Below are 24030 nucleotides of genomic sequence, written 5' to 3'. Positions count from 1 at the left end.
GTTCAGGGTGGAGGGCAACAATGGTCCCACTTGGGAAGGCAGCCACCCCCCCCCGGGGTCCAGCAGAGCCTGGGGTCAGACGGTACTCCCTGCACCCAGCATGAACTTTTCAAGTCAGCAGAGAAATGACTTGGCCCAGGCGGCTTGGGTCTTGGCCCACTCTCAAGGGAGAAGGTGGTGGAGAGAGAATCTGTCTGGGGATGCAGACAGGACTGTCAGCCCGGACCCCTTCCAGGGTCTGTTTCTGCCTCTGCTGGAGTTACTAGTCTCCCTAGTTCCTTCACTTATGCAGAGGAGCCAGCAGGAATCAGGGATAGAAACTTCCTAAGGTATAGGACGACAGACGGGCAGAAATCGCTCCTTCAGTAAACTCCATCTGTGTAGCAGGGCTGGGAACCAAGGCCCACAGGCTAAGAGAGCAGACTGGGGGGGCGGGGGGGGGCGGGGGAGGGGACATGGGTGCGTGCTGCAGAAGGGGCAGAGCAGGAAAACTCAGTCAATAGGGCAGGGAGTTTAGGAGCTCACTGTCAGGGACAAGTTGCAAACCCTTTCAATGTCTTTGTTTCCCTTGCAAAGCCCATGAGGTTAGGATTACATGTGAAAAATGCTTGGAGGCGGGGTTGAGAAATCCAATTACTTAAGCACCAAGGGCACAAGAGTTCCAGGCCACAGAAGTAACCAGGATTTGCTCAGACCCTAATCTTACTGTCCTTGGGATGTCTGCCTCTTAAGGAATATTTCTGTGGCAGGACAATGTCATCTGTGCCTTAGTCCCTACTCCACTCTCCTCTAGGATAAGGGAGCTGGGGTAGTAGAAAATGGCTATTTTTCTTTTTTTTTGCCTAGTCTTTAGCATCCTAAATGAAAACACCAAAGATCCTCAGCAGAAAAAAACAACAAGCTTTGCAGAGTGTGTAGAGGGGAAAGTGGGATAAAGGAGGAAGGAAATGTCCAAACTTTAGCAATCAAAAATATTAGGACGTCTGTCCTTACAGAAACCAACGCAGAGTTTGTGATCAGCCCCAAGACGAAAAGAGCTATACCTCTAAAGGAACGAGAGCCGCCAAAGTGGAAAAGCTTGAAAGTCAAGGTGCCCTGAATGACACCATGGGGCTTTAGTGTCCTACAGGGTCCAGGTCCACACCGGCATCTATAGGAGACCTGGCCTCTCCGTAACTGTTCCCGTCTTCTAAAGCACACAGTAAATACACACACACACACACACATACACACACGCACACACACTCCTGCCCCTTCAGGTTCTCCCCCTCTCCGTCAGAATCTGAGACTCGCAGAGAAGTAAGGGCAAACAGGAGGCATCCTTATCGACTAAAGCCGAGAGGCGCGTAAATCTTTGGAGGTACTTGGAAAGAATCTCTGTGATAGTTAAGATCTCTACTCTTCCACGTGTCCTCCAGAAGGACAGTGCAGAAGAGAGAAGAGGTCCTGTCCAGAAAAGGGCGGGGGGGGGTCAAAACAGAGAACCCTCTGCTCTCCCAGGAGCAAAGTTCAAAAGTAATGCAGTCCAAGACCTGGCCCGTAAGCTGTGGCTCACCAGTCCCCCACGACTTGTAAAACCATTGCAGCTATGTGCACCTGCCACGACAAGTCGGAGCGTGCTCGCGGACACACCTCGCCCAGAGGAGCTCCCAGACCGGTCTGGATAGTGCTGAGCTCCCAAGGGGAGCCATGTCCACCACAATGCGCAAACTCCTTGGCACAAACAAAGCTGGACTATGTTTCCATCTGCAACATCTTGGTAACGAAGAAAAAAAGAAAACTGTCACCTCGCCACCTTTACTTGGAGAAAAACTAACTTTGGGTAACCCCTTCATTTCACAAAGATGACTGAAGTCCAGGAACATTAAGCGTCCCCACGCCTACCACATAGGAGAAGAGCGAGGAACAGAGAGGAGAACAGACAATTGCCCTTCCCAGCTTCCTCCTTTCAGCTGGTGGTCTCCATGGGAACCCCCCTGGCAGGAAGGGCTGCAGGACCCACACACTCCCACTGAGTGGAAGGCAATTCGGGATTCAAGGTGGAACGCCCAGACACAGTATTTCTGTCCCGCTTTACCTGAATCTCAGACACAGCACATCTATGACCAGTGCTTTCCTTTCGAAACTAAGCTGTCTTCCCACCTCTTTCATTCCTGACCCCATTACCCTAATCTGCAAGCACCAGCTTCCAGAAACACTGACTTACTCAAAACAAGGCTGGCATATGGATTCTTCCTGCAAAGTCCCTTGAGGTCCACTGAGCCAGTGATGAAAGCAAACATAAAGAGCTAGGAGCTAGGCACAGCTGGGGGCCAAGGGTTTGGTGGAGGTGGGGGGGCACGTGCAAGTTCACAGCCCTAAACCGAAAGATCAAACGCCTTCACTGCATAAAAAAACAAAACTTGCCAGTGCTGGTTTTCTCACTCCGAGTTAGGATTTTTGGTAATATTGTCAATGTCTCTTGGGTCCAGTGGTACTGTGAAGAGCAAATAATGACTTATTCTTCAGGATCTGCTACTGTACCTGGAACATGGTAAATGCTCATAAATGTTGAAAGATAAAGGGGAGGGGGTGGAAAGGGAGATAAAACGAGTAGGATCACAGTCCCAGATAGCACAATACTCAACAGATTTTCACCGTCTGAGACATTCCTGTCCCCTATTTCCTAAACTAACCCTTAAGGAAGCCACCTCCTTCTCAGAAGCTGCACACATGCTGGGAACAAGGGGGAGTCCTCAGCTGACTGCCAGATGCACGAGTGTGAGAGGAAATGAGGCCAAAAGCCCAAGAGGTCAGGGTGGGAAAGAGAGCTGGGAGACTTCGAAGCTGAGCCAAACCAAAGCCTCTCCCCATGCTCCCTGCCCCCACTCTCAAGGAGCCAAACCCCTTGCTACAGCCTCAAGGATATGGGAAGGGACTTGGCAGGACCACAAAGCCCATTTCTAGCATCTGGAGGGAGCCCAGAGCCCAGACCCCCCTCAGCAAACCCAGCAAGTGGGACACCGGAGCCCTCACCACGATCCCTGTGGGCAGCTCCTGGGGCCCCTCACTGTGGCAGGCAGGAAGACTCTCCCTTCCGCTAACGTATCTATCCTGCAGTGTCCTCTCAATGGTTCAAACGTGGCTGGGGTCTCTAAGGAGGTGGGGCTGAGCTCTGGGACTCTAAATACAATCCTTATCAGGCATGGGGGCATTCCCAAAGGCAACTCTGTGTTTGGTTCCCTTCCTGCTCTAGCCTGACATGCTCACCTGAGCCCCTATCTCCCCAAGTTCACTGCTGCCTGAAAACTCACCTCAGAGAAAATGTTTCTGCCAGACCCCACAAAGGGCCTGGAGAGTAGGAAGAGCAGGCAAGAAAGAACTAAGAGTCACCCACGGTGTGTGGACCACAGATCCTTGACAAAGGGGGCATTTCTGCAGTGGTCCAGAGGAGAGACAGGAGGCAGAGATCCCGGGCACGGTCCCAAAATAGTTTCCAGACATCCTCAGCCAGTCAAGGATTCCCATGGGGCTGAGCGTGGGAGCAGCGTGGGAGCCCGAAAGCAGGGGTGGCCTGGAGCTCTCGGCACTGGGCACTCACTCCTGTCCAGGCTGCCAAGAAGGAGGCGGTGGCAACAGTGTGTGCTATGGCATGTTCCTCGGGATATCATGGGTAGACACATAACACACCAGCCAGTACAACGACAAACTGCATTTGGCAAGCTCAGCTCTGCGCCCCTGCTAGGCATTACGCAAACCCTACCTCATGGATATGCCTGAAACTCTGGCTAGACTCCGCACACGGCAGCGAGCCGATCCCCTCCTGCCTGCTGCACATCACTCACCCATGAGCTTTTACCATCTTGCACCCATCCTGTGGGAACACTATGACAAGTGACGCCCCCTTGTCCCGTGTCCCAGTCTTGGCCTGATCTCAGAATGAGCTCACGCACCAAACACATCTTCCTACACCAAGAACTGCTGAGGGAAGAGGATCTGGTCACACTGCCTCATTGGGTATGTGGGACACAGCACCTGACTGGCCACCTAAGGGAACTCCATGTGAAGGAAAGGTAGCACCAGGAAGGGGTGGGCGGGGGGTTGTATCCTGGTGCTTGTTGGCAATGCCCAAGCCGGGCCAAGAGGAGGGAGGCTAAGATTCTCAGACAGACAACTCAACAATAAAAACAAGCACAGACACAGTCTCAGAACTTCAAAAACACAGCCAGCTCGGGCTCTACGCGGAGAAGGGGGAAGGAGGAAGACGTGTTTGGAAGGCTTCCTCTGCTTTTTCAAGGAGCCTCTGCCGCATGCCCACACTACCAAAGGTTGAGGTATGAAGCTGAGAGCTTCCAGCAGCACTGCGGGGCCAGCAGAATGCAGGCAGGGAGAAATGGAGAACATACTTGGAAAGAACAGAAGAGAAACCATGGCTAGGCAGGAGGGGGGTGCTTTGGGGAGTAAACAAACCTGCCAGCAGTCCTTCCTCCAGCACAGAGGGAAGCTCTGGCTGACAAGGCCGGAGACACAGAGGAGGGAGGGAGCTGCCTCCTCCCTGAGCCCATCTGTCCTCATCCCCTTGTCCTGCTTTCCCCAGGGTGGGGGGCAGAACAGGTGCACCACATGATCTCAGCGCCCACAGCCCTCAACAGCACGCACAGTGATTACAGCTCCCCCAGTCAGCAGTGGGAGGCCAGGGAAGGAAGTGGAGGTGGAACCAGGGGTTCTGCTCTGGAGAAGTGAACGAGTGAGCTCACAGATCTCTCCTCTCCACCCACAGCACGGCCAGTATCAACCACCCCCTGCTTGCCTTGGGGGCCACCCACCGCTCCCAGCCCCACGGAGGCATGCCCAGCTCTCCCAGCTTAGGAACTAAGGCCCCCCAGTTCTTCTTCTTCCCCCAGAATACGGCTTCAGGAGCAAAATCCGTGCCCTCCCCCCCAAGCACTTCCTTGCCTCAAGTTCCTTGGGAGGAGGCCAGGGAACCACCCTGGCTCCCAATCCACCCAGCAGCCGCCTCGCCCCAGAGCCCCCATCCCACGTGGGGAAGCAGAGCCCCTCCCTAGCGGCGTCCCCTCCCAGGCAGTGAGGCGGCAGGGTGCCACTTCCAGCACCTCCACAGAGCTTCCCACAGCTTTCCCAGGAAGCGGGAGGAGGATTTCCAGGGACCAAAGTCTAAGAGCGTCTGGGGACTCAAGCAGCTTGCCCACCTGCTACCCAAGCAACCTGATTCCCACAGGCTCCGTGGGCCAAAGAGGAAACAAGGGCTGAGGCAGGCGCAGGGGCGGGCTCCCTCCCCGCATTCTGCCCCTGCCCAACAGTCCTCACACTCCTTCCCCAGCCCCTCTGCCCAGCAACTTGAGAGGCGGGCACACGAAGCTGCCTCCCGCTCTGTTTTCTCCACCCGGGGCCAGCAGAGGATACTGCTGAGTAATCCCAAACACTCAGTGGGTCCCCAGCCCTGAAAAGAGGGGCAAAGCCCAAGGAAACCTACCGATCCCGGTCCTTGCCGACGCGAGAGGAACATCTGTATTCCCCAGCAATGGCTGATACCCCAACAGATTCTGCCCTGCCCCAAATACCCCAGTCTCAGCCCTCAGACGATCACAGTGCCCCCTTCTCTGCTGCCCACGCACCTGGTAACATTCCCTTCCCAGTCCCCCAGACACCCAGCCGCACAGAGTAACAACAGCCGCCCGCCGGATTCCCAGTCATGATGTTGCATCAGCCCCCACCCTACCCAAAATATCCTCACCCCCACCACCTCCTCTCCTCTCCAGCCATCTCCATGGTGACAGCAGCATGACTAATGACACCCTATCAGCTTCAGACTCAGGAGCACAACCCCCCCTCCCCCCTTACACTGCCCCCCCCACCCCGGCGCCCCGGGATTTCTGCAGGTTGGACGCAAACCAACAGCACCAGGGACATTCTCTAGAGATTTCCAGAGGCAAGAGTGGGGAGTGGGTTGCATGTCTTAAACACACACACACACACACACACACAGTTCAACAAACCCAATCCCAACTGAACCCAAACCATCCAGCTGAGAAAGCAAAAAGAATCCAAACAAAACCCACAGGCCTGAGAATTCATTGGTCGCCCACACCCCCGCCACCCCTCCCCCTCGGCTGCTGCTACACACACAGTGGGAGATTAAGGGATCACCAGAGGAGACCCTTTATTTTTATCCAATCCAGTCAAACACTTCACCCCCACCACACACGCGCACACACACACACATGCGCGCGCGCACAAGGTACCTTGACAGCAGCCCCTTGTCCCCACGGCCCGGCTCCTTCACCAGCCTTTATTTCCACCTGCAAAAGAAGCCAGAGAGACGGATGAGCCCGGCAGACACCAGGAAAGAAGCGAAGTCCTTCTGCTGCACACCCCCAGCACCGCTGCAGAGGAAGGACGAGAATGGGAGGGAGGGGGGCTCGGAAAGAAGGGATAGCAGGGACCATCTTCCTGCCTCCAGCTGCCGCCCAGACTCTTGGTGGATGGGCTCCTTAGCCTTCCTGTGTTTTTGTTTTCATTTCTCCTTTTTCCACCCTCCCGAGATCCAGGAGGGCACTGCCCCTCCTCCCGCGTCCTGTCTGGCCTCGTCTCTCCCCGCCCTGCCCGCTCTACCTCGGCCGGCCTCCTCTGGTGCATCGGCCGGCGGGCCTCCCATTATCCCCGCCGGAGCACACGGAGGGAGGCACTGCAGAGGAGGCGGCGGCCAGCTGCCGGCTTGGCTCCCCTCCCCGCCGCCGGCGAGGCTGGTGTGGAGGGGGCGGCGCGCTCGCCAGCCAATCCCCGTGGCCCGCCGGGCGGGGGCAGGGCCGCCGGGGGCTGGACCTGCCCAGCCGGGAGGCGGGGGCGCAGCCAAGGGTGCCGCGGAGCTGCGCTGGCTGCTGCCCAGGTCTGCCGCCGCCGCTCCCCGGCAGGCGGGGGATCCCGGGGCACCTCGCTTCCTCCCAAGCAGGGGACCCTGAAGGTAATACCCAGGACGTCCTCTGCATCTCCGGGGTCAGAGAGGACAGACCGCGCCCCGCGGAGCTGGGGTGGACTGGTGCGATCCCCTCCTCTCGCAGCAGCACTCTAACCCGAGGACACCAGCATACTACCTCATCCCAGCAGCAGCCAGGACAGCGCCGGTGCCGGGTGCTGCCATAAGAGCAGGAGCGGTGACAGCCCCCCTCATCTTTCAAGAAAAAAAAACAGAAAAAAGTCTTGGCAGTGTGAACCTTTACCGCATTTTTGCAGATGAGGAAACAAGGCAAGACAAGCAAAGGAACTTACCAAGGTGACAACAGCTAGAACAGGGCAGAGCTGGGACTCCGAGCCAGACCCATCTGGCTCTAAAGCGAGACTCTGAACCATTACACAGTCCTGCTCCTCCCTCCCTCTAGCGCCCACCTCAGAAAAGAGACTGCTTGGAGCCCACACTGCCTGTGGCTCAAAGCCTCACCAAGTCAGCCCTGCCCTCCCCATACACACAAACACCCACACCTTACCCTGGATCACTCATCCCTCATGCCTGAACATACCCCACCCCAGCCAGACAGCCTCCGCCACCACCACCACTAAGATGTTTCTTTCCTCTTCTCTCAGAAAGGCCACAGAGGGTGGCCCTCCAGGTCCTAGGCAGCCCCCAGACCTCAGGGGTTCCCAGCCCTGGGAAAGGCTGAGGAGAGGAGGTGATCAGGACCCCAAGAGGTCTGGCCTTCACTTCCTAGCCTCTGAGTTTTTGAACACTGTAACACCCAGGAGACTAAAAGAACAGCAGAAGGAGAAAGAACAGGATGGGGATTTCATTTCATTTCATTTCCTGGGCATCCCGGGCACATCCTGCTGTACCCTAACCCTCCCCGGAGCTGAACACCCCAAAATCTCCACCTCAGCGGGAAAGGGCCAGCCACAGAATCTGGCGCTCACGTGTCTGGTCCAGTTCCCGGCTCCATCACTATCCAGCCACAGCACCGCGTGTGACTTTACCTCTCAGCCTCACTTGGTTCCTCTGTAGAATGGAACTACAAATACCAGCAAAGCCCTGCGCAGTCCGGAGGATTCTACAGAGAAAGGTAGCATGGTGCCCACCGCATGACTGAGCAGAGCGAGTCACCAGCACTCTGAATTTCAGGGGGAGCTCACCGTGGGCCACTTCTCATCTCACAGATGAAGACGCTGAGCCGCAGGGGAGAGGCAGCTGGTAGAACTGGTTAGGACTTGTGGGAGCCTCTGTTTCAGAGGAGCTCTGCTACCTGCCCGATTGCTGCCCCCTCCGGGGTGTCCTGCGCTGATACTCAGAATGGGACAAGCCGTCTCCGGCTCTGGTGAGGAGATTCCAAGAAGCACCAGGGCCCACACCTGCCTCACCCCTGGGGACAAAGGGCAGTCCTGCTGGCTCCTCTCCAGTGTAGGTAACAAGGCGAGGCAAGGAGCAATGTCCCGAACCATGGCTCAAGATGGGAAATGGCTTCTGCACCCCCAAAGCTCTTACTCTGACCTGGCCAAGAGAAGTGCCCTCTTTATCCTGGTCCCCACCACCCCTGGCCCCCCACCCCCACACCACACACCTTCTGCTGCCCCATCAGAGTGACTAACACTGCCTGGACAGTGACAATTAATAGCTGTTGTGGCTGCCACAGTTTCTCAAGCCCCTGCTCTGTCCCAGGCCCCGAGCCAGTGACGCCATAGGAGCATCTGACTGGACATCTGACTTAGTCCACACACAGCCTCTAATGGGGAAGTCGACTGAGAGATGGTAAGTCACTTGCCTAGCAACACACAGCTGGTGAGAAGGGAGCTAGAATTCCAATCTAGGCCTTTCTCGTTCCAGTTCTCTAACTGCCCCCTTCTCTGCCAACCCCAGGGAAATGCAAAAAGGGACAGGGTCATTTGAACCTAACCACTTCCCTTCCAGCTATGGGTCTGAGAATAGTAACGTTTTTCATGCCTCAGAGACTTCATGAAGCTGCTCCTTGACTCGGTTCCTCTCCCCTTTCCCCTCCCCCGCTTGGTGCTGGGCTTCCTCTGCCTGTTCCCTCCCTGGGCGGCCTTCCCAGCTCCTCTAGCCCCCGCGAGCATCCCCCACTCCTCTGGGGCCTCACAGCGCAGCTCACAGCCTCTCCTAGAGCACCACTCACAACCAAGCACAGTTATTTATTTACACGGCGTCTTCCCCACGTGGGCGGGGGCCCTGTCTTCCCCACTTTACTAGGCTCTGCACAGAGCTGGAATGTGCTAAGTTTCTAGGCAAGGAGGGTGGAGAGGCAGGGGGTTGGGCACTGAAATGTGGAGGCCGCTTTCCTGGTTGACCTTCTCTTTGAGGTCCCCAAGGATCAGAGGGACACCTGCTCTCCTGGGAGGGCAGACCTGCTCGGACTGAGCTAAAGCTGAGCCTCAGCCTCATTCAGCCCGCACAAGTCTTCCTCCCCAGCCTGCAGGAGTCACCCTGACTGTCTGACCCACCACTCCAGTGCCAGCTCAGTCCTACCCCACCCACCGGTCCTGGCTCCCCACCCCCAGCAGCCTGAAGATACCCAAGAAGAGCCTGTGGTAGTCTACCTGCCCCCACCTCTGTCCCACACGGGCCCTCTGCCCTTTCCTGAGGCACCTGGAATGCCAGGGCTCCAAGGAGTCAGGGGCCCTTGCTCCTAGCAGAGACACTCTTCACACCCCACGGCCAACCCTCTCCTATCTCTACTGGCCCCTCTTTCTGCATTTTGGACTTCTCAGTGACTGACCCAGATGTCCTTGGGCCCCCTGGGGGCTGCCATGACCGCAGTCCCACTATACTCCCAACAAGAGGAATAGGGCCACAGCCATCCCCACTGAGGAGAGGCAGATGGATTTGCTCACTCTCAGAGCACACAAATGACCCCAACACCGAGAACCGCAGTGACATGGGTACCCCCAGGCCAGAAACCACACAGTTACACCAAGACTAGGGGATGGGGACACATGCAGACACAGATTCAGGAGCAAGTGCAGGAACATCAACCAAATGTCAACCCCACGCAGGGCCCCATACTTGGAGCATGGTATGGCAATTTTATTTAATCCTCAAAATCAACCAGTGAAACAGGAATTATTCATACCCATTCTACTGATAGAGAAATCCACTGACAGGGAGACTAAGCACCTTGCCTAAAGTCACACAACTAGAAAATGACTGAGCAGGGCTCTTGCCATCTCCTCACTTGCACTGATACAGTCGGGGCTGCTCTGGGTAGTTCTAGGATTTTCCTATCAACCTACCCCTTTTAGTGCTGGCAGAGAATAGACAAAGTTCTCTTCTCCGGCACAGCTATGTCCTGAATGAGGTCACTCCCCACAGGCTTTACTTTAAAGCTCAATTCAAGACCTACTTCCTCCAGGAAGCCTTCTAGGGTTACCCCAGTCCTTTGCCAGCCGACAGCACTTGTAATGTTTCTCATTTGACACTTGGTACTATTTGTCAGTCTGGGGGTCCTGCTTCGCCCCCACCAGAATGGCTGGAGTCATGCCTTTCCAAAGCCCCTGAGGGGTTTTGTCCAACATACCACACCCGGAAGGCACCTGAAATCAACTGTGGGGGAAGTTGTACCTTCCTTTCCTTCCCTCTCTACCACACAAAGGATCCTGCCAAAGAAACCCAATACCCCCTCCACCTTCAGAGCCTATGTTTGAAGTCCCCGGTGTCCATGCATCAATTTCCACCCAAGTAATTGCAGCCCATCACACACATCATCCCCTATATTTGAAACTCTTTGCGGTTGTCATGGGAACTGCCTTTGCCTTCATTCACTGATCAGGGCTCACAATTAGCTTTGGCAGCGGAAGTCTGTGTCAACAGCAATCACAAGGAGGAGGAGGAAGAGGAGGAGGAGAAGGAGGAGGAGAAAAGGTGCTTCTCCTGGAGACTAGAGACGCAGCAGAGACAGACTGAACCCAAGTACACAGCAGCGTCCGAGGGAACACAGTCAGAGCCAGCCAAAAACTCCGCCCGCCCGCTCGCAGACTTCCCTACTCACAAACAGAACGCACCTGGGCCCCCAGGCTAACAGACAGAGGCTGTAGCTCTGCCCAGACCCTGCAGGCCTCCTAGACGCTTGGGAGAAATTCTTAGAGTCTATTTCCCCACCCCAAATTCAACAGCTTTGGGCCACCAAATGTTCCAGGATCCAAGCAAACAACATGAGACCTTAAGAGGTTGTAGAGAGGTGGGACAGGAATGCTGAGTAGTTTAGAAACCCAGGGACAGCGCCCACCCATGAAAGACTTCCAAGAGGAATTTACACAAAGCATCTTACCTACCACCTGGAGGACCTGGGAATACCCTCAGAGGTCCCCTGCAGTCAGTCCAGTCCTTCCACACCAGTCGTGAGCATTCAAGAAGCATCTCCACACACCTCAGACTCAGGCAAGATGCCCCCTTCCTCGGAAGCCCTCTCACCCTACAGCTATGGCTACACTGAGACTCTCGGAACATATCTCCTCCCTTCCCCATGGGCCCAAAGGTGAGTAAGGCTGGTCTCTGCCCTCCAGGCGTCCCTCCTCCCTCACAGCCCTGGCAGCCTGTCCTGTAATTATTTGTTTCCACGCTTGTCTCCCTCCCCAGACTGTGAGCTCATTAAGGACAGAGCAAGCGCTGCCTCCTCCTTCCCGCAGCTGAGGCTCCAGCGCCTGGACAATCCCAGGCGAGACTTGCGCTGAATGAGGCTGGGAAGGCAACTCGCGGTCTGCGAGTCAAAGCAGTTGCCTTCCTGCTTGGGAAACTGAAGCCAGTGCCGGAGGGAGTGACGGCCCTCCCCCAGCACAGGGGACACTGCCAGTCCGGCCGCCAGTCCCGCTGCCCATCCCGGGACCCGAGGAACATTCCGGGGAGGTACCTCTCCTCCTTGTCCCAGCACCAGGGCTTCTGACGCCCCACACCATACCGGAGCATGAACGCATACCCTTAAAGAGCAGAGCAATCCGTGAAGGGAGGAAAAGAGGAGACCCGAATGAGCCAGTCCGTGTTCTTCCAGCCTGAATGGCTCTGGAGAACAGACTCGATCTAGCCCAGTGTCTGGGTATTTGTTATTGACCCAACATCCCCACACCCCTTCCTGAGGCTTCCTCCGGCCGTGTGGAGGAGGGGTGGGGGCTGAGGGGGCACATGCCCTCTGGTAAACGCCCCCAAAGGACTTCACTCAACGCAGCTCCCCTTCAGTTTGGAGGGTCCGGAACTGCTGCTCTCCCAGCAGCGTCTCTGTTTGCAGCCTCCCCAGCTAGGGGGAGAGGGGTGGTCACTGGACTTGGCACTTAACACGGGTCAGAGCCGGCAGTGGAGGAAGAACTTGTACAACCTGATGCAAGCCTGCAAGCCCCAGGCCCGAGGTCACCTGCAGGCCAGCCAATCACCCCACAAGTCAGGTGCCAGCTTTCTCTTCTCCCTCAAAAGCTAATTAAAAACTTGGGCAATGGGATTTCTTAGGCAAATGATGGGAGATGAGGCCCCATGGGGTGTGTCCATGGCGAGACGGCAGCAGCCTCTGCCCTGCACGGGCCACTCAGGTAGACCGACCGCAGCCCTCAACACCACCACCCGCCCCCGCCCGGCTGCTGGCCAGGCCGAAAGAGCATTCAAGGAAGATGAAGGGGTGCCCTTCCTTTCTAACACCTCTCTTCTTGAGCGTCCTACCTTCGATCCACAAGGGAGCTGTGAAGAAGTGATGGGGAGGGGAAGGGGGTATTAGTGACAACAACTGAGACCCCTGATGCGGTCTTTCAACCAGTCGGAGGTCTAAGACAAAAAGGAGACGACAGGGCTAGATGTAAACACAGGAACAGCTCCGGGTGGTCAAGACTGGGGGTGGGAAAGGCCACTTCCCCCTCCGGAGCTTCAGAGATAGCCTTTGGGTGGGGAGCCACGGCTCATTCCTATTGTTCTTTCCCCCATAAAACACAGCCCATGCCTTCTAGAAGAAGCAATGATGAGCTTCAGGGTGTGTTTTAGCCTAGGAAAGCACCAGCCCCTTCCACACCCCTCCCCGCTTACCTTGGAGGTGGGGTGGGGACAGGGATCCCAATCCAATATATTCTTCTGAGAGCCACCAGCACAAACAACTATGTCCCCAACCCAGTTACAGGTTTCAGTGAGGGTCCAGAGATCACACAGGGAAACTCCATATTCAACAGAACTTTTCAGAGTAATGGAAACATTCGCTATATGTGCTATCCTGGGCACATGGCCACATGTGCATACTGAGCAACTTGGGGGTCACTAGTACAGTTGAGTTACTGAATTTGGTTTTATTCCATTTTAATTAATTTAAATCTAAATAGCCACACAGGGCTAATGGCTACCATACTGGACAGCTTAGAAAGAGTACATTTCTTAAATCTGGGGAGTCCATGAGTATTACTGAGAATCTGCTGAAAACCACGGGCCCGCTCCCCTGAGAAAACACACCCAGTACCTTCACACATCATTTGGCAGAAATTTTCAGAAAGTTCGCAGACTTTATTCCAACACAGGTCTAAGATTAGGTCTAGGTTTAAGACTGTCTATAACTTGACCAAAAACTTTTACTAAGAGCAATGTTTCTTCTGCAAAGTAATTGTCTAAGTAATATGAAAACAGACCTGATATTATACTTCACAGTCTCAACAGGAGACACCAAGCATGGAAGCCCCCACCTGACAGAGGATGTCCTCATGACATCCCTCCCATTCAGCACCCAGCCTCTCCCCAGACATGTGCAGGCACAGGAGAGGCACTCCCTCTCAGGGCTGGCTCTTCATTTTTGGAACAGCTGTAAATGTTAGACATTTATTTTTCTCTTCTTTTTTTTAAAGTAAGCTTTACCACCAAAGTGGGGCTTGAACTCACGACCCTGAGATCAAGAGTCACATGTTCACTGACTAAGCCAGCCAGGCACCCCTAGACAATTCTTTTTTCTAACACAGGTTCAATCTCCCTGCTTATAATTTCCATCCACTACTAAAAGTTCTGCACACTCCTCTACACATAGAAATTCCCTCTTTCACATAAGACTCACCTTGGCATTCTTCACTGCCAAGCTGAACAGCCCTATTTCCTTCAGTTATCCTACATGTGACCATTCTGACAGATCTCAAGAGAGGCTGTCAACAATACTTTCGGAGTTTCAGCTCTTCCCACTTGCTAGGAAACCAGGGTTCCTTACCTGTGTATTAGTTTTTCTTTTTTTCAACAAGTACAAGATTCTGGATTCACTGATTAGATTCCATCAGCCCTGGCTGGGGCCCATTGCTAAAGACTACCCCCACTTAACCCCTTGTACTATCATTCAACTTAATACCTGCACCACAGCCCTCACCACTCCACCCCACGCCCAGAGCTGACACACCTACTCCCCACCAACACCTCACACCAATACCAACAGGCATCTTAGGAAGATGGTACACATGCCTTCTCCTCCATAAGTCTCCAAACCCTCCCATAAGATCCAAGGTTCTATAAACACACCCCTGTTTCACAACCACCACCATCTACGACTCTCATGGGCTCCAAGATCCTGTCAGGCTGCTTACCAGCAGACATCTTCTGAGAGCCCTCTCCTGACTAGTCTCAAAACACACACACACAAGTTCCACAAGTTCTTAAGGGGTTTTATTGATAACTCACTAGACTAGAAGGTAAAGGGTTCCAGAAGAACAAGAATAAACCTAAAGTAAATCTCAAGAGGTTCCTGTCTCCCTGACCTGCAGGGCAAAGAAATGGGTTGGGTTGGGGCTACCTGGGTGGCTCACTTGGCTAAGCATCCGACTCTTGGTTTCCATTCGGGTCGTGATCTCAAGGTCATGAGATCGAGCCCCATGTCTGTGGAGCCCCACACTCAGCTCCGAGTCTGCTTAAGTTTCTCTCTCCTTCTCCTTCTGCCCCTTCCCACACCCTATGTATGTGCACCCACATGCACACTCTCTGAAATAAATAAATCTTAAAAAGAAAGAAAGAGAGAGAGGGACGCCTGGGTGGCTCAGTTGGTTAAGCAGCTGCCTTCGGCTCAGGTCATGATCCCGGAGTCCTGGGATCGAGTCCCACATCGGGCTCCTTGCTCGGCAGGGAGCCTGCTTCTCCCTCTGCCTCTGCCTGCCTCTCTGTCTGCCTGTGCTTGCTCTCTCTCCCTCTCTCTCTGACAAATAAATAAATAAAATCTTTAAAAAAAAAAAAAAAGAAAGAAAGAAAAAGAGAGAAAAGAAAAGAAAAACAAGTGGGTCATCTTCCTTACTCTTCTTGGCAACTAGAGTTGTCTACCTGTTCATCCAGACTTACTTAGGGCCCCTTCTCCAAGCTCCACCCGCTTTTCCCAGTCACATAAGTGCTGAAGATCGGTTCCTCACACCGCATGCACATACAAATCACCTGGGAATCTGGTTAAAGCACAGACTCTGATTCAGTACGTCCTAGGTAGGGCCCAAGATTCTGCAGCTCTAACAAGCTCCCAGGTAACGCCAGTGCTGTTGGTCCACTGACAGGCACAGAGGACACCTGGTCACGAAGCATTCAGATTCTCCGAGACTCAGGGCAAGCAAGCAACCGGCGCTAGAAGAGCCCAGGCAGGCGCCCATCGCCTCGGTCTCTCATCTGCATCAGCGAATTTCCACCCTAACGACACATTAGATGCACCTGGGGAGCCCCAGCCCGACTAGGTTCACCACAGACCAATTAAATCAGAATCCCGGAGAGTGGAACCCAGGAGATGGCAAAGTGGAATCCCTGGGCCACACGGTTGATAAAGAGACCGAACGAGGCGGCTATGCCAGTGGCCTCTCTTCAGGATGACTTTAAATAAAAAGCTGGCCTTCTGATCTGTCCAAGAAGCTGCAGGAGATGCCATCATTTATTTGCAGAAAACCAGATCTATTAATTAGGCTGGGCAGCTTTATAAAGAGCCATAGGGACCAAGCCCACTTCCCAGAGCTCACCACCTGCCTTTCTAGTCTCACAAACCACCTTTTGAACAATCTGCTCTAGAGCAGGCCAAAACAGAAGTCAAGCTTATGTGTTCATAATTTCCCAAATCTCTGCAAAATTGGGACCTTTTGCCTGTCTCCAGTCTTTCAGCCCTCTTTCAGCCACCGTGACTGTATAAAGATTGTCACTCTGCAAGCGCAGGTGACTGTTCCGTAGGGAGCCAATGGCTCACACTCAGGCTGGGGCAGCGGACAGGCCCTCCCTCCCCAAGCACACAGCACACCCGCGCAGTCTTCCCCAAGCTCACTCCTCCCCACACAGCAGGGCCCCGGTAGCTGTTCTCTGTCCCCAGCTATGCAGCCGAAGTTGTAAGCCTACTCTTCCTTCTCGTTCTTGCCGGAGGAGTATACACAAGACGTTTATTGTCTTGGGTATTTTCCACCAGCCTCAGCACATTCTGGCCACTGGACTTCCTGACACTCCTCTTAAGGGGTCAGACCACTCCTGAATCTGCCCTCAGCGACACGCACCCCCTTTCCACATATGGAGCGTGGCCTTCCACCATCCACGCTCACTGAACAGCAGCCAGCACAGCCATCCAGATGGCTCAGTCCTCCCTGAGTCCCACCACCTTCCTCCTTGGGGCACCATTCAGGGGCATTTCCTTTTGAGGGGGGCAATCCTATCCCTCCTGCTAAGTTCCCTTTTAGAGCCTGTGGCCATGGGGTTAAAAACTGTTTGCATTTGGAAAAAAAATTTCTAAACTCTGTGGCCAATGCCTGTCCTTGCCCAGCCTTCACTCCAGCTTCACAGATGCTAAGCTGGGGTTCCTTTCTCAACAATGGATCTGATCGCCTCTGTTTTACCAGTCAAGTCTCCCCTTGCTGGTGGGAACTGGTGCCAGCCCGAGAACACCCCTCCTCCCAGCCTCTGTCTTCAGAACAGAGTGATAGGCAAGGCAAGAATTCACAGGTATTCTGATACTGTGGAGGGGTCCCCAACGCTGAGGTATCTTGTCTCAAAACTGGCAGAGAGAGCCACTAAAGCCACGTGGCCGAGGGCCACACAGTGTTTTCACACTATATATATATCTTCCCATTTCCCTTTGTTTTCACCCACAATGTTCTCAGTCCAGCTTCCCACCTAATACACATGTTTTTCTAAGGAGGGTTTGGATTTTTTTTCCATTAATAGTTATTCTCCAGCCCTTCTTCTCAGGTGTTTAGTGCCTTCACCCATGAGCAACTTCTCAGTCAGGCCCAAGACTACAGCAGGTCCCAGCCCCCGGGTGTCCAGCCTCCTCCGCCAGCACAGAGGCTGGCAAACTCCTCCCTCCTTCAGCCCGGCTCCAGGGTTCTTCTGTGAGCAAGCTACAAGATGTCTAGAGATAAACACTTAATTTGTATTATAGCTCTACAAATACCACTCAGAGACTAACTAATACAGAATTGCTTATGCATAAAGACACCACACTGTCTCCGTTTCTTTCACCCATCGCCACCCCTTCAGAGTTCGGGTTCCCTCCCAACCATCTTCTCTAGATGTTCTAGGAATGTTTTGTCCCCGTCTATTGACTACCTACTATGTGCCAGACATTATGCATATTTTAATCTCCATTAATCCTCACAACAACCCCGCAGAGAAGGGTCACGCCATCCGACAACTAAAAAACCGATGCTCAAGGGGCGCCTGGGTGGCTCAGTTAAGTGTCAGCTCTTGAGCTCAACTCAGGTCTTGAACTCCAAGTCATGAGTTCAAGCCCTGCGTTGGGCTCCATGCCCAGCATGAAGCCTACTTTAAAAAAAAGAGAAAGAGAGAAAGAGAGACACCAGTGCTCAAGACAGTAAGCAGTATAGTGCTTCCTTTGGGGTCCGAGACGTACTTTGTCTCCACACCCACCAAACCCTACTTTTCTAATTAGGCATCTTCGTTGTGCTACAAGTCACCACTCAGGTAAAAAGAATGTGAAGACTATCAGCCTCAGACATGAGCCTAGGACCTAAATCCTTCCTGCCATTAGGAAGAAAGACCTCAGTCCAGGAATGAACCACATCAAGGCAGACGACCTCGCATTCAGTCCCAGAGAGCAGTCACCTGGCTCTGGTGGGAGGGCCCGCCCTGGGAGCGATCTCTAGTCTTAAAATGATGAACTTCTTTTCTGAGAGAAGGGGCTCCACAGGACCTCCCCCTACACACACATACACACACACACTACAAAAAAGAGTGAGGAGAAGAGAAGAAAGACGGGAAGCCCAAGATAACGTCCCCCCTTTACAGAATGATACAAGGAAGCTGTTAGTAGACAGCTCAAAGGAGGCAGGGGGAGGAGGAGATGGGATGGAAGAAAAAGGGACCTAGAAGAAGAAATGCCAGGGAGCAGGGAGGCAAGGAGCTGGACTGGTTCTCAAGAGACTCCTGGATGCTGTGTCTTGCCCCACCTGAAGAATCAGGGCCAAACTCTAAAGGTCCATTCCTGAGCCAAAACCAAAAACCACCCCCAGATGTCAGTAATATGTCTTCCCCTTTCCCAACCTCCCCAATCCCAGGACGCATTCCCTCTGCTACAAGCTTGCTCAGGTCTAATGCTTAAGGTCCCGGCAGTCCCCCTGGGGCTGGTAAATGCGGGGCTGGTTCCCTGGCTCAGTCATGCAAGCAGAGCCTCTCGGGGTGTTTCTCAGTTCCTTGACTATGCCAGAGATACGCTCATTAAACGCAGCATGGTCTGGACAGTGGTCCTACGCTTTCAGCTTTCACAGACTCATTAAAAAAAAAAAGTTATAGATCTAAAGCTACTAGTTACCATCTTGTATTTTACCAAGTAAAGACTTTTTTTAAAAAATCGACCCACTTTCCATCAGCACCTTCATTTTATAAAAGAAAACACATTTTGAACGTCAAATTGAAAGGTTCTATGCTTAAAACAAGTCAAAAAAAGCTCACTCCAATTGTCCCCTTTCCATTACTTCTCTAGAAACTGGGAGAGCTTTGTGGTGGGCCAGCACTGGTCTACATGCCCGTATGCGGACCTTCTGTCCTGGGACACCTCGGGCCACCAGTCCCAGACGCTGGGGGCCTACAGGGGCAGCCGGCCATGGAGAGGTCCACAGGGATACAGATCTCTCAGCAGAGCGGTCTCTAAGCCTCAGCGAAGCCAGATCCCTATGAACCATGATCACCAGGCTGCCCAGGCCAGCAGCTTAGGCACAAGGATGACAAAGACCCTGGCCTCATTCCCCGCCCCCTTCACTTGGCTATGCTGCACTGGTGCTGCCCTAAGAAAAGCTCAGACATGGTTCGACAGTGCCACTGGTTCCAGGAACATCCATCTTGGAAAGATCAGCCCCCCTGCTCCTCGGGTTTGATCACAGGAGAAGTAGAGTGAAACATTAAGTGGGGGGGAGGGTGAAGGCTTGAAGGAAGCAACCAAGGGAACCAAGCTTTCAAAGTAGACTGAGCAGGTCTTCCTTACACCAGAACAGCAGATCTCTTGCCAAGCAGTGAAGCCTACCCCTGCTCTTCTCCCCGCTTTCAGAAATGACCCACAGGGCCCCACACCAGCAGGATGCCAACTCCCCACGGCACCAGCAACATACAGGGGGTGGACGTGGTCTCCCAGGCTGGAGTGGGGAGCTGCCTGCTTTAACCAGAGACCAGGGAAGTCAAGCACAGAGCCTGTGGTCCTGGGTCGTGACAGGCAGCTTCCACGGGAGTGGACAGAAGGTGAAAAGAGCAAAAAACATCCCAGCGACACCCACTTCCCTGCCCCCGACACTTGGAGCTTCCTATCCAGCCACGGGACCACAGCCCCATCAAGCTCACGGCACAGCTGGGCGCTCAGCGGTCAGGGAAATCCCGAGCACCAGCCGCCAGCCCGTAGAAGCCACAGGTGCCCTAGCCCTCAGAAGCGCGGCGGCTCCCAGCCCAGCTGGAAAGGGCTTCAAAGGCCATCAAGCGCAACCCCTCCATTTCCCCAGGGAGAAGACAGCCCCCCCCCCCCCGAGAGGGGGCCCGAGTCGTCTGAGCCCTCGGACAAATCAGTGGCAGAGCGGAGGAGCCCCGCAGACAGCGCAGGCCACCGGCTCTGTCCAGCGCCAGTTCCGCTGCCTAGAGCGACCTCAGCCGCTCCACCGCTCCTCCCAAGCTGCTCAACTTTGCTCATCACTACTCCTGCCAACTCTCCGCTATCGAGGCTGCCACCAACCTCGTGCTGGCAGCCCGCCACCCAACTAGAAGGGAAAGATGGCCAGTACAGGGTCACTACCTCTCCACTTTCCCCTTTCATCTCGTCCCCGCTCCTCCTTTCCTCCATCCCCCTATTCCAGATAAAGGGAGTACTCTTTCCTGGGCTTGACAGGGTCTCAAAAGTACATCATTTATTCATTCACTCATTCATTCCATTAGTCTCCGAGTGCCGACTACATGTCAAGGAACTGGGCCGGGTCCTGAGAACACAAGAGATAAAGAAAAGTCTTTGACCTCCAGAAGTACTTGAGTCCAGCAGGGAAACCCAAATCATGGGTTGTCATTAAATTTCCAGTTCCAGCTGGCGCTCTTGCTGTCTTTCTGAGAAGGATGATGGGGCCATCCCATTCCATCAGGGCAGCATAACCCCAAATCTTTCTTTCCAAATCCCTCAGTCTCTACCCCTTACCTGACACCACCACTCCCCATGTCACTCAAGCATTGGTGTGACCCCAAAGTACACCTGAGGCTTCAAGCAGGACAAAAAAACTTCTAGAAATAAGGCTGGATGTGTCCTGCATCAAGTGCAAACATCAGAGATGAGAGTGCTGGCCGGAGCCCCCACTCCCTGGTTCCTCTTGCTTACAAACCATCAGCCCGGCAAAGAAGCACAAGCCCGCTGGGGCCCACGGCCCCATCCAGAGTTAGACGGAAAGGATGAGAACGGAAGCACGGGCTGAACGGTGTCCGACAAGCCCCTGGGAGAACAGCGGTCGGTAGTAAGGGCAGGGCGGCCGAGCAAGGGCCCGCTTACCTCCTTGAGAAGCCCCACCTTCTTCTTCAGCACCTCACACTTGCGCAGTTTGCAGATCTGGTGCGTGCGGCGGTTGGTGCAGCTGGTGCAGGCCCCGCAGTTCTCCAGCCGCCGGCAGGGCTCACAGGTACCACACCGTTTTCGTTTCTTTCGCCCATCTCCACCCCCTCGGAGCTGGGGCTCGCTCCCAGCCATGGGGAGCCCAGGCCCCTGGAAACCCCCTACCATCACCTGGCCCTGAGGGAAGTCATAAAGGCCTGGCAGTTCCGGCTGGACCGCCAGGGGCACCTGAAATTGGCTCATAGTGCTGCCAGGGGCAGGGGCATAGGTGCCAGAGAAGGGCCGTGGTCCAGCGTCCTGCCTGCCCGCCAAGGCCCTCCACCAGGTCTTTCTCTCCTAAGACAGTCAAGAGTGCACAAGGGTGAAGGCAAGTAACTCCAGTATCCAGGATGGGCGCCTCTTCACCTCCTCTGCAGCACTCTGGCCGGGCTCAGCCGGGGGCCAGTCTCCCATCTGCTGGAGCCCGGGATCTGGGGCAGGACACCAGCAGCGGTCCCCAGAGAAGGGATCATCTTGGCTGGGCGGGCTCTTCACCCTCACCCACCCTGGACCCAGGCATGAGGTGAGCAGGTGGGTGTGTGGTGGGGGCTGGGCAGGTTGAGGAGGTTCTCCTGGTACTTGTCCTCCGGGGGGGGGGCCGGATGATGGAGAAGAAGGCAGCGTTGCCTAAAAAAGAGACAGAAAGGGGAAGCGCATCACTCGAGGCTCAGGGACAACTTTCACATGTTACCTCTTCCTGCTTCTGGAAGAAGAGAAAATGGGGGAAGAGAAAGGGCTTGCTCACATGAAGTCCTGCCCAGAACCTCTGGCAGGGCGCACCCGGCACCCGCTCCCCGCCTGCGGGAGGAGGCCTCGCGCCCGATGGGGGTGCTGAGGGAACCTGCCCGACGAATGTAAGGGGGTAATCAAGGTGAGATTTCTAAGAAAGTTGTCCTCTCCCCCCCACCCCCGGGCTTCGGAGAGTTTCACCAAAATTCCCACACACACACCCTTCACTGGAGGTCGCTGGGCCCTCCCCGAGGGAGCAGGGCTTTCAAAATAAAGTTTGCTGAGAGCTTCACTCGGCGGGGCTGCCCGAGCGCCCCCCGGCACGGAAGCGGCCTGGACGGGGGCGCGCCCGGGGTAGCCCGCGCCGGCCGCCCCGCCGCGCCCCCCTCCCCCGCCGGTCGGCCAGACCCGGGAGGGAGGCCCGCTCCGCCGAGGGGGCGCGGGGAGGGGGGCGCGCTCCAGCTCGGGCCGGGCCGCGCGCGCGCCGCCGCTCGGGCTCCTTTGTTCTGGGGCCTCGGCCGCTCGGCTCCGGCGGCTCCGCAGCCCCCGCCCCGCCCCGCCGCCCCCGCCCGGCTCAGCTACACTGTGACCCGTAGCACCGCCGCCCCGTCCCCCGCAACAAAGTAGCGGGCCCCCCCCCGGCAGGCCCCCGGGCCGTCCCCTCCCCCCCTCCCCGGGCCGGGCCCCCCACGCCTCCCCGCCGCCCCTCCCCCACCCCGGAGCCGGAAAGGCACCGACTGCACCGACCTGCCCGCCGCCTCCGGGGCGGAGCGCACAAAGGGGCAAAGTTTCCCGGCCCGCGCTGCCGCCGCCACCACCGTCGCGGCCGCCGCCGCCGCCTGGGGCGCCCGCCTCACGGAGCGCCTGGCCGGGCCGAGCTCGGCGCGCGGAGCCCCCCGCCCGGGCCGAGGAGGGGACGGCGCAGGAGGAAGGAAGAGGCAGCGGCGGCCGCGGCGGCAGCAGCAGCAGCAATGAAGGCGTCCGCGGGACTCCCCGCCCCCCGCGCGCCGCGGCACGTGCTCGCCCGGGGACTCCCCCGCCCGGGAGGGCGCGCACGTGCGGCCCGGCCGAGCCCCGCCGGCCCAGCCGCCCCCTCCGCCGGGCCCGGGGCTGCGCGATGGCGGGGGGGGGGTAGTTCCCTCGGAGGGGGGAGGGGACGGAGCGGGGAGCCCGTGGCCGCAGGGCCCGGCTCCGCCGCCGCGCCTTTGCACCTGCAGCACCTCCCCACCCCCGCGTCGGCCCTCCCAGGACCCGGCTGCCACCTTGGGGCTAGCGGCCCCCGCCCTCCGGCGCTTTTGCAGCCCCGGCAGGCGAGGCGGGCCGCGCGGGGTGGGGCACGCGGACCTCCCAGCCTAGGCCCTCGGCCGAGCCGGCCCCGGTGTCCCCACTTCCTGCCGCTCCCTATGGGCCCGAGCGGTCCGGGACGGCCCCGGAGCCCCCGGGAGCTCTGAGCTCCGGGCCTGACTGACCCCCCTCTCCCGGCTGCCGCTCGCTCATTCCGAGGCAGGACAATGGGGGACATCGCGCGTTTGCGTACCGAGTCAGCCTGGCCGGCAAGGAGGGGATACCCGGGGGCAGAGGCTGCGGGCCGGCCGCGGGGCACCCTCGCAGGGGTCACGGCCGAGCGCCGTACTCAGGCGGACCCCAGGGCCCTGCCATCGCGAGCCTCCCCCGCGCCGCACTCGGCTGTTTCGCGTCGAAAACAAAGACTAACCCGATACCCCCGCCCTGCCTCCCAGAGGAGGGGGAACGGGCGCGTCGCGGAGGGTAACGGGGGAGGACAGCGTTCAGGAGGGGCTCGGAGAGCCTCCGCAGGGGCCGTGGCACAACCAAGCCCCATTAGCCGGTGCACACACTTTGAAAAGTCACCCTGGGCTGTTTTCCAGGCAGAGGACACGGAGCACGGCACAAGAATATTTCCAAGTTGCCAAACTGCCCGTTCTCTCTGCTGCTTTTTTTCCCTCACCTGTTGTGCAGGCCAAGTTGAAATTCCAGGTTAAATTAATTCTGTTCCACCCATCTGGCCTGACTGCTAGGCGAGTGCCCGCAGCTGCCTTCCACCTACCTGGGTTGCTGGGGAGAAGGGTGGGTCTCTAACACACACACACACACACACACACACACACACACGCTCGCGCGCGGGCAAGTCCTGGCAGAAACAACCACGGGGCGGACTGGCCTGACCAGTTTGGGCGGTGCTCAGGGAGCCAGGTACCTGGCAGGCATCCCCGCCCGGCTGAAGCTAACAACTCAGCCAGAACTGGAAAAAGAGCATTCGGCCGGCTATTTAGAAGAAACAAAAAAAGTAACTGAT

General features: G+C 56.1%; 1 protein-coding gene across 5 annotated transcripts in view; it reads right to left on the bottom strand.

The window, feature by feature from the left end:
- Positions 1-23808, bottom strand: part of TET3 (tet methylcytosine dioxygenase 3) — a 101499-nt gene extending 77691 nt beyond the window's left edge. The window contains exons 1-3 of one of the 5 annotated variants that reach the window (XM_044261411.1): positions 23683-23808; positions 20889-21614; positions 6243-6299 (exon numbers count right to left, since the gene is read on the bottom strand). In XM_044261411.1, the coding sequence (XP_044117346.1) occupies positions 6243-6299; positions 20889-21191 (360 nt within the window). In that variant the 5' untranslated portion in view covers positions 21192-21614; positions 23683-23808. Of the gene's footprint in view, positions 1-5473; positions 5535-6242; positions 6300-6612; positions 6683-20888; positions 21615-22463; positions 22520-23682 lie in introns of those variants that run through there. The other 4 variants (XM_044261412.1, XM_044261413.1, XM_044261414.1 and 1 more) reach the window with 4 other exon arrangements.
- Positions 23809-24030: the final 222 nt, after the last annotated feature.

This window comes from Neovison vison, chromosome 8 (genome assembly GCF_020171115.1).
Source record: "Neovison vison isolate M4711 chromosome 8, ASM_NN_V1, whole genome shotgun sequence".
In the NCBI taxonomy this organism is placed as follows: Eukaryota; Metazoa; Chordata; class Mammalia; order Carnivora; family Mustelidae; genus Neogale; species Neogale vison.
Note: the sequence above shows the minus strand (reverse complement) of the source record. Positions and strands in the feature narration are given on the sequence as shown.